This window comes from Momordica charantia (assembly GCF_013281855.1).
Source record: "Momordica charantia cultivar OHB3-1 chromosome 9 unlocalized genomic scaffold, Mcharantia_2.0 BLBB01000009.1, whole genome shotgun sequence".
NCBI classification, from domain to species: domain Eukaryota; kingdom Viridiplantae; phylum Streptophyta; class Magnoliopsida; order Cucurbitales; family Cucurbitaceae; genus Momordica; species Momordica charantia.
Window position 1 is genome coordinate 21,697,730 of NW_028275167.1, and position 11,151 is coordinate 21,708,880.

Below are 11,151 nucleotides of genomic sequence, written 5' to 3' on the forward strand. Positions count from 1 at the left end.
ACGAGATTAATTAATTAAACTCATTAACCATATTAATCAATATTCATTAACTGTTGGTCACTCCACTAACGACTCACAGCTGCACTCTTCTCATTGTAGAATATTTTGCATCCATGAATTTTGACCATTAGCAGTAAGTCAATATAATCCTTCACGAGTGTCTGTAACTTCAGCATGGTCAAAATACCATTTTACCCCAGAATTACCTCTTTCACCTTAAGTACCACTGATCCTCTAATGAACAACATGTTTATGGTCCGACCATTAAACAGAAATCTCTTTCGAGCCAGTGAGAGGGTGAGGCCACTTGTTCAAGTCCTGGAATCAACACTTAAGAGAACACCCATCTACTTACCTTAAAGTCGGGAATGAGTGAATTTCATCTTGTGTAGTTATGTTTCCAGCTCCCCACTCGGTCTCATCCCCAAAATGGTAGAAATATTTAGTCGGCGAATTGAGCCACTCCCACCCATACAAATCAAAGGACGAGCCCTAACAGGCAGGAGTTCATAACTCACTCAAGATTGAGATCAAGTTACTTGGTCATCTTATTGAAATATTAATCTATTACCTAACAGTGTTACAGCTAAAGATTAATTATTTCGCGGTCTGGTCTTATACAAACTCATTGTATAGGATACCCTCACTCGCATGTCTCTAGACGAACGACCTGGATCAAGTCATTTGTGACTCTTACAAAGTGGGTCGTATCCATAGTATTACCAGGATAAGGTACCCAACCTTATCCATATACTATAGACCCTAATTTAGGTTATTACTGGAACATTATCCACTTACATATGAAATATATACTATATATCAAATATATACGATGTATATTAAATGTATATTGTATATCTGTTATATACTGTTCTAGTTACATGACATAACCTCATATGTTAGTTTATTGGATTTGGGTTAATGCAATTCAAAAAGAAACATCAATAACAACTTTATTGAATAAATACATATTTTATGTTTACAAACCACGAGTTTAGGGCATAAAACTCAACAAACTCCCACTTGAACTAAACTTTAGTGGGGTGTACAAAAGCTTAAAGTAGTGGGTGGTGTACAATACTATAAAGTACAAATACAATAAACTAGGATATACATTATACTCTTTACAAGTCTCCCACTTGTCCAAGACTAGTACATATCTCGTAGGTCTAGACTTTCTAGACGGCCCTTGAACACTTTAGCCATGAAAGCCTTTGTAAACGGATCAACAATGTTATGCTCTTGTAAGGATCAAATCATTAGTGCTATAGACAAGTTAGTTCCTCATTCTCCTAAGATACTTGAGGATTCCTTTAACGACAGTCCAATGATCATATCATGGATTGGATTATTGATATATATATTGACAATCCTTACTGTATAGCAAATGTGAGACCTAGTACACAACATGGCATACGTTAGGTTGTCGACTACTGAAGCATAGAGAATGCTTCTTATATCCTTAACTTCTTGAGGTGTCTTAGGACATTGTTCCTTAGACATAGAGATTCCGTGCCCGAAAGGTAGTAAACCCTTCTTGGAATTTTGCATTGTATATCTGACAATCATTTTGTCGATATAAGTTGCTTGAGACAGGGCTAGCATTTTGTTTTTTCGATTCCTTATGATTTGAATCCCTAAAACTAACTGAGCGTCTGCCAAATCTTTCATTTGGAATTCAATTACTAGCCACATCTTGATATCAGTCAGGAAACCTACATTATTTCCAATGAGTAGGACATCATCCACATATAACACTAAGAAAGCTACAGTATTGTTGATGATCTTCTTGTATACAAAAGACTCATCAACATTCTGGTCAAAACATAAGATTTGATCAAATCTTATGTTCCAAGACTGTGTTTTTTTTGTCCTCCTCATATTCAACCACCTAATAAACTTGATTTGAAATCAAATGTATTTTCCTACATTTAAGGTTTTTAAGTTGTTTCCTAAATATATTACCACCAATTAAATTATTTCAATTATTTTGTTTTAAAGTTGAATTAATTTATGCAATTTGTCAAGGTCTCCCATCTCGTCAATTCTACTGTCATTGGTGTGATTTTTTTAATTAAATTAGAACGGCAATACATGTATATATCACTATGCAACTCAATTACTAAAATTAGAAGGTCATTACATGTATATACCAATTGAAAAATTATCAAAATTAGAATGTATGTTTTGAGTCTACTCAGCCGATCGTTTTACATTAGGAGGGTGAATCTTTGTATTAAGAGGTGAATACATGTATACCAAAATGCAACTCAATACATGTATTAAAGTATGTTGATCTCAATGGTTATTTTCCTACATGTATTAAAGTATGTTGATCAAAATTAGAACGTCAATACATGTAATGACCAATTAAAGAATTATTAAAATAAAAAGGTCAATACATGTATATATCACAATGTAACTCAATTATCAAAATTAGAAGGTCAATATATGTATATACTAATTGAAGAATTATCAATATCCGTCGTCCACTTTCTAAGGTGATTGTGCTCGATTCATTTGAACGTCTTCATGTTATATCAGCAGCTTTTAATCTTTCACTTGATCGTCGAGATGTTCCCCCTCTAACCTTGACAATATCTACTGATTTTATTTAGATTTTAATATGTTTAAATATAGAAAGTAGTTAGACTTCAAAGTGGATACACTTGTCAGATTTGATTCTAAAGGATACATTAATTTAAAACATTAAATTCAATTAACCCTAATCAATTCTAAAATTTAATTTAACTTTATTTAAATAATAAACTTAATAGCGTGAAATAGATATTTAACCTTAAATAAATTTCAACTCCTATATAACATTTACAAATATCACAATCGTTTCTTTATTTTAAAAGTAAAATTAAATATTTTAAAATATGATGTACCAATTTAAAAATTGATGTAAATTAAATTTCACCCATCCAACGTTAGTTCAATAAGAATACAAATCTACAAACATTTTTTTTAAAGAAAAAGATAATAATATTTTTTCATTTTTTGGGGGTTAAAAGGAGTGTGGCATTGGTGATTTTTAACGTGAATCCTACTCTCCCTCTCATGCGTCTTTCATGATTTCTCATTTTTCTGTCTTCCTCTCACGTGGCTTTTTGAACGGAATTTAGGGTGAATCACACTCTTCTTTTTGAGCGTGGCAGTAGATCTCAATCGATGCTTGACAAGAACCGAATGGCAGGCGTGCAGATGGACTGGTGGATTGGTTTGGTTGAGGCGGAACAAGCCGGCGGGTTGCATTGCAGTTGATTTCCAGCGGCAACTGCTCGGAACCGGGACAGCGTGTAGACGGAAACTTCCAAGCAGCGACTGGCGGACAATGACGGTAGATGAAGATGAAATCTGGAAATAGGAGGTGACTCTCCAAACCCTAAATGTGATAAGGTTAGGATCCTAGTTTTTTTTTAATTTAGAAAAAATAATATTTACCCGTTAGTTTTAGATTTTAAATCTACAAATTTTAGAATCTACCCAAAATTTTTTTAATAATTTTAAAATCTAATTTCAAATCTTGATTTCAAAATATAGAGTATCAATTTTAAATTAGATTTAAGTAGCTTAAAATTTTGTTTTATTAGATATAGTTCATTCCCTACTATTAAGGCGATTGATTTTGTTATTGGATGTATAAATAATGATGGTAGATGAAGATGAAATCTGGAAAGAGGAGGTAACTCTGCAAACCCTAAATGTGACAAGGTTAGGAGGTGACTCTGTATAAATAAATCTGCATATATACCTAATTTGTTACAAGGTTATATTGGTCTAAACTATTTATTTATGATTAGAAAAAGTAATATCTGATATGTTTGGCCATTTTTTAAAACACCTTATTTATTTTGGTCATTTTTGTCGTTGCCCCAAATAAAAAATCAAACATCCACCACCTCGTTATTGTCCCGGCCCTGCCTACTTACTACCCATCCAATCTTATCTCTACACTCTATTGTTGGATCGGTATGACAACCCTGTTGGATCGGTATGACAACCCTGTTGGATCGGTATGACAACCCTAGAGGAGGTGAACAGGTGAACAGGGTTTAATGAAACTTTTTAAACTTTTTAACACGGTGGGCTCAATTGAAACAAATAAGTAAACTTTTTATGAACTAATCATTTTAACACAAAATTAAACAACAAACAAAGATCCTAATTAATTTCACCACTCAAATAATTAAAATATAAATATTGACCATAAACATGATTAACAAATTCGAACAATTAATTTCATGCAATTTGTAATAAAGAAAATTAATTGCAAAAATTAAATAGAGAAGGGTTAGAGAAAATGACACTGGAAATTTATAGTGGTTCGGCAACAATCGGCCTACTCCACCTTCCAAGCTCCTCTTGGGTGTTCAATTGAAGAACTTGACTCTTTCCACGGCTTAGAGTCCAACCGGTACAATGTTCTTTTTTCAGGAGCAAGAACAAACCTTATCTTTTCCACGATTCAAGATCAAACCGTTACAAATGCTCTTTTTCGGGTTCAAGAGCAACCCTTACAAAGATTTGGAATTTTGAATACAATCTCACAAACTCTCTCAAAGAGTATGATACACAAATTTTTGCTCACAAATTTTTAAGAAAAAATCTTACAAATAAAATCCTTCAAATTGACTAAGAGAAAATAAAATTAAATAGCTTAAAGATATCTCTCAAAATAAAATCTCCCTCAAGAATTTAGAAAAAAAATTGAAACTTTGGCTCGTAAACACAAAAGTACTGTACGCGCTCTTTTTAAAAGGTTAAATTCGGAATTATTGGAAGAATTCTTTACGGAGCAAGAACAGGTTCTTTCTTTGATCTTTCCAAAAGCTTCTTTTACTTTACGGAGGGTATATAGGGGGAAAATTTGGTATTTGGATGAAGAGAGATTAACATGGTAGAAATTGGAGAGAGGAAAAATAAATTTGAAATCGAAATTGAATTTGGACCATTGGATCTTTAATGATCGAAAATCAAAAGTTGAGATTTAATTGAGTAAAATAATAATTGATTTTGAAAATAAAATAAAATATATTTTTTTTCTACTCTCTAACGGCTTTCCAACGGTTTTTTTTTCTTCTTCTTTCTTTCAAGTTACCTCAACGGTAAGTTTTCATAATTCTTTTCATTTTTTTTTAAATCCTTTTTCTTTTCTTTTTCATTTCATTTCTTTTCTTTTTTTCTTCCCTTTTTTAAACAATACATCTCGCCACGTGTCGCTATTTCATTGGTCCGCTTGGTTGATTTAGCCGTGTCATCCTCTCGGTAATTTATCCTTTCAACTTCTTTGTTTGAGCTCCGATTTTAGTAATTCAAAATCCGTTAGAATCGTCGTATCGAACTCTGCTATATAGACACTTTAAAACACTAAAATTCTCCAATAACAAAATATGTATTACAATAAATCATATAATATGATTGAAGCTGGTAATAAATTTATGCTTTATAACAATGTTTCTTATACACCAAACATAATTTATACTAAGTGTGTTTATTATCATCAAAATATTAATTAATTAAATTAATTGACCGAGATTAAGGGCCAAAAAACCAACATCCACCTATATCCCTTTCGTTTCGTCCATCCCTTTTGTTCCATCTGCTGTTAGTCAGCTCCCGCGCAACCACCGCACGCCTTCAAGTTCGATTTCGAAGCCATCAGCACTCCTACTAATCCACTAGTTATGGTTTAATCTTTAGCAGCCCAATCCATTTAAATAATTCACATCAAATTTAAGATTTATGTCAAAAATCAAACCAAATTTTGTTTAATACAACATGTGGGAGTGGGGGATCGAACTCACAATCTCTGGATTGGAGATATATGCGAATTAAATCTCACTCAAGTCCAACCAAATTTGATTTGCAGAATTTTCAAACAAAAATTTAATTTGATTTTGCAAAGTCATGCTTTAAACATTCATGATTCATATATTTTCTTTTCTTTCCTTTTGATACCCATCACATCTTCTTTATTTACTAACCAAATTTTTACTCTAAAATTAGGGAAAATTGACAAAAAAAAATCATTCTACAGGGTTTTTTAAGTTTTTTAATCATCATTTTCAAAACACAAAGGCATTTGCTGACATCACCTTCACACCAAATGACCCTCACTACCCCTCTACTAATATTTTGCTTCCCTCCTTATTTCCTCTCTCTACCTCCATCTCCCTCTTTTTCCATATTTTTTTTTCTTATCGTTTTTCATTATTCTCTTTTCCTCGTTCAGCAAAGTTTTATTTCCAATTTTCTCTAAAATTTTCTTGGAGTTTCTTTTTACCTTCTTCTATCTTTCTGTATTTTTTCTAATTACTATTATTCCCTTTCTTCTTTACTGACCACAAAAAGCAATTTACTTTAAAAAAAACCCTAAATTTCTCAGCTTTTTTTTTAAACCAGCAGCCTTCATGGTTCCCGTGACTTCGCTGACGACGGCTGCATCAAAACCGACGAAGGAGGTCATTCGCCGAAGAAAGAAGCTCAGTGGAAGAGGAATGAGGGAGGAGATAGAGAGAGAGAGCGAGGGTGAGCGAGAGAGAGAGCGATGGTGAGCGAGAGAGAATTGAGGAAATCTAAAAATAATATTTTTAATGAAATTGTTCTTTTGACAGTATCTAAAAATTAATTTTGAATTAATGTTTATCAAATCAAATTAATTTTGAGAAAAACGGAATCTCAATATTAATTCAAATTGTTTCTCGAAATCTCTCATCAATCTCCTTAAATCTCTCAATAATGTAGTTTTAATTATAATTGAATTTCAAATCCCCCAATTTTGCTTTCCCATCTTTCATTCCTAATTTAAATTTTAATCAAATGTATCAATTTAAAATCTAATTAAAAAAGAGATTTCGGAAAACAAATTTGAATTAAATTTCAAATTCGAATACTTTCTTCTTGTAATTAGATTTTAAATTCATATTTTCATTTGATTAAATTTTAAATTAGGAATGAAAGAGATGAAAGCAAAATGAGGGGTTTTTAATTCAATCCTAATTAAAACTACGTTGAGAGATTTAATGAGATTGAAAATAGATTTCGGGAAACAAATTTGAATTAATATTGAGATAGTATTTTTAGATTCGCTCAATTCTCGTTCACCTTCGCTCTCTCTCGCTCAACCTCGCTCCCTCTCGCTCAACCTATGACCTCCTTCGTCAGCTTTGATGCATTTGTCGTCAGCAATTGCTAAAAGTCACGGGAATCGTGGAGGGAAAAAAATTGCTTTTTGTGGTGAGTAAAGAAGAAAGAGAATAATAGTAATAGAAAAAATAGAGAAAGATGGAAGATGGAAAAGAGAAACTCTAGGAAAATTTTAGGGAGAATGAGAAAAAAAAAATTGCTGAAAAGAGGAAAAGAGAATAATGAAAAACGATAAGAAAATAGAGAGGAGGAAAAAAAATTTGGAAAAAGAGGGAGATGGAGGTAGAGAGAGGAAATAAGGAGGGAAATCTAAAATATTAGTGGGGGTAGTGAGGGTCATTTGATGTGAATGTGATGTCAACAAATGCCTATAAAACTTGTGTTTTAAAAGGATATTAAAAAACTTAAAAAGGTCCTATAGAAGGCTTATTTTACCCATTTTCCTCGAGAAAAAAATAATCACGTGCTCAAATAAACTGACAAAAGAAAAATCAAACTACTCACCGAGCATTCTTGATTTGTGCAAATTTGCATGTATGATTTTCCTTTAAGATAATCCATAACTCGTGATTCTTGCCACTAAATTCAATCTTATTTAAGGAAAAAAAAATTAATCTACACATTTGGGATCTCATCAAATAAGTACCAAATTTTTTTTATAATATATCATGCTCTAATTAAGAATTACTATAGTATAATTCTAACTTGTATACAACTTAAAAATCTTTACACTATATAGCAAAACGAACTTAACTCAACGATAATTAGCATATATATCTAATCAAGAGATAGTGAATTCGAATCCCTACCCCACATGTTTACTAGAAAAAATCTTTACCTTAGGATCCTTGGGTCATCGTGACTTGTCAATTGTAACTTCCCTCTTGCAAAAATTTATCCGCATAAGAAGGTATTTATTTTTTGTTTTACTAAATATATCAAATCATCTTTTAAATTTTATTTTGTTCTTAATACTTTAAAATTATTATTTTTACTTTTAAAAATCCCTTTGAGTACTCTAACATTAAGCATTTAATTAAAACACTTTTTCAAAAGCATAAAAAAACTCACCTATTTAGGATATTAAACTTGTATCCATATTTTCATCAAAATTTTCATATGAACATGAGTCGATAAAAATATAAAAATATATATTAATAAAATATCACAAAAATGTCAAATATTTATTTGTAAATGTAAACATTTATTTTGAGTTTTCATTTTTATTGATTTTTCTAAAAGTATCCATCAACATTAACATTTTATCGATATTTATATTCACATTTCCATAAAATTGAAACCTCGATATTTTCATCGACACCGACATTTAAAACCTCAAACCTGATCGCATCGTGAACCCGAATACAATAAATCAAAGATAGTTTCTTGTACAAACTCTCAAATATTCCAAACCCCAAAATCAGAACCAAAATGCCTCTTCTCTTCACCTTTATCATCACTAAAAGCTCCCTTCTCCAAAACCCAATCCTCAATCATTGCTTGAGAATTCAAAGCCTTATCAGTGGGAAGAAGATGACCAGCTCCCAAAACCACAACATTGCTCAAACTCTTCCATTTCTGAACATAACCAGCAACTTCTCCATTGTTGACTCTCCAAATCTTTCTTTCTGCCTCCAAAAAACTCTCAATCTCTTCCCATTTTAGCTTCTTCACCCAAGCCTCAGTTGAGACCACACCATCTCTCAAATCAAACTGCCCTTGATAGAGCAAAACTTTGGTCTTCTTCACCAAAAAGTCCACTTTGTACCTCACACTCTTCATCACATCTTCATGAAGAATCTCCCCCACAACATCACTGCATTCTTCAAAAACTAGTGATTCATTCACTCCCATTGCCTTCTTTACCCCCTTGGAGTTCAAAAACTCGGCCACCAATTCGTCGTTGTAGGGAGCTTTTCTTGTATAGTCGTAGAGAGTGGCCAAACCTGGTTAAGAACAACGTAATCTAACAATTTAAGCTTTTGAATTTAGTAGTAGTTTAATGTGATATTATAATAGATTGAGGTTTTATGTTTGAACTTGAGACTCAAAGGCTGTATTATGTTTGTTTAAAAAAATAATCAATTTTTGTCATTGATGTGCTATTTTTCTACCTATATCTGCTTATCAAATGTTAATTTCCTCCAAGTGATGTTGGCTTTAACAACACATGCTTACATTAACAAACTAATATACATATCTGAAGTTGTGTCATTAATTTGTTAAAAACAAAACAAAGGCAAGGACCAAAGTGATTAATTTTTGAACATAAAAGACTTAAAAAAACCATTTTGAAAGTTCAACGACCAAAATGACACAAATCTCAAAATCTAGAGACCAAAATGAACATTTTAGAAGTCTAGAACCAAAACGAAACAAACTTGAAACTTCACCCACCAAAATGAAATTTAAACCATATATTAGTCTCTAATATTTGAGTATTTTTCCAATTCAATCCATTACATTTTGACATTTTTCAACTCAGTCCCTCCCCGCAAGAATTAAGCCACCAAAGAGAGAAAACAAACAGGGTATATCAGATCAAAAATGTTAAAATCTAGCTATGAGACTGAATCCAAACCAAACTAAGTTTTGAAAACACCCTTAAAAGACTAAAACAAATATTTACCCACGGTTAAAAATACTATATTCTATAACCATCCGGCTTAAACTTGTAATTGAACAAACCTGTCATATTCTGCAGCAAATCCAAGACCCTAATCCTGGCACTGGTGGCCTCACTCCAATTCCCCATTTTAGTCAACTCCACAGCTTCCGTTTGAGCAATCTCCAGCTCCTTCTTCTGCCTCTCATTAACAAACCCAGAATAGAAAGCATTCAAGGCATGAGTAGCAACTTGAGTGGCAGGGTCAGTGAGGCCATCTCCAATGGCGACTCCAGCCAGAGCCACCCTCTTAGCAGCAGCCAATTTGGGGTTCTTCTTCAGAATGTAATACCCAATGGAGGGCACATATTTTCCCGCGTAGCTCTCCCCCGTAATGTAAATTGGTCGGTTCCTAAACCCCGAATCCAGCTCGAGAAACGCAGAAATAGCAGCAAAAAGATGTTTGGAAACAGAGTATTGGTCTCTGGGGATCTCGTCTGCGGCTGCGGCGATGCTGAAGCCGGTGCCGATGGGGTTGTCGAGGAAGAGGAGGCCGAATCGGCGGTTCCAGGAGGCGGGATTTGGCTGGAGGAGAAGTGGGTCGGATTCTTTCTTGTGGAAATTGAGGCGCCATGGGCCGAGCTCGAAGAAGTTGCCGATCATGGAGGAGCAGCCGGGGCCGCCCTGGAGCCAGATTAGAAGAGGGGTTTTGGGGAGAGGGGAAATTGGGGCTTGGGCTTCGTAGAAGGCGAAGTAGACGGCCGATTCGGAGGCGGGGCTGACCGGAAGATAGCCGGATTTGGTCGGGAGAGCTCCGGCCGGGAAAAATGGAGATGAAGCGGCGGCGGCGGAGAAGAGGAAACAGAGGAGGAAGATGAAGTTGGGGTGGTTTGATAAGGATTCCATGGGGATTCAGAGGAATAAGTTTCGTAATCTGAAGAAATGATTTTGAGGGAGAAATCGGAAATGGGGAAATTAGAGGAGAAGATGAGAGTTGACGACTCGCTAGTTAGTCACTACAGAGTAGCGACACATTACTGTGATTTGTCGGGGGTTTCGCCCAAGGTCACATAGAAATCACCAAAATCATTGTTTGCTACCCTCGTTAAGTCTCCAAAGATACATGAATCGGAATATCGAGATCTCAATTTTTGTAACGACAGAGAGACTAATATTTATAAAAATACTAAAAATATTTAAATTAACAAATTATCGATATTATAGAAATATTGATTTTTTCACGTGGGTGTAGAATTCATTCACAATCTTGAAAACTTTTGTTTACTTGTTAGAGATTTCTAGGAGCTTCATGTTTATGGACGATATTGATTTTCTCTTGGCTAGTGCAGTGGACTCTATGAGAGGTAATTTAGAAGGGCCTCGTATAGTTCAAT

General features: G+C 33.7%; 1 protein-coding gene across 1 annotated transcript; it reads right to left on the reverse strand.

Moving 5' to 3' along the window:
* Positions 1-8,478: 8,478 nt before the first annotated feature.
* On the reverse strand, positions 8,479-10,816 carry SCPL50 (serine carboxypeptidase-like 50). The gene is made up of 2 exons (XM_022294373.2): positions 9,841-10,816; positions 8,479-9,098 (listed from the first exon to the last, which is right to left on the reverse strand). Exons 1-2 carry the CDS (start codon positions 10,661-10,663, stop codon positions 8,551-8,553), a joined length of 1,371 nt encoding a protein of 456 aa, XP_022150065.1. The 5' UTR covers positions 10,664-10,816; the 3' UTR covers positions 8,479-8,550.
* Between the last annotated feature and the right edge of the window lie 335 nt (positions 10,817-11,151).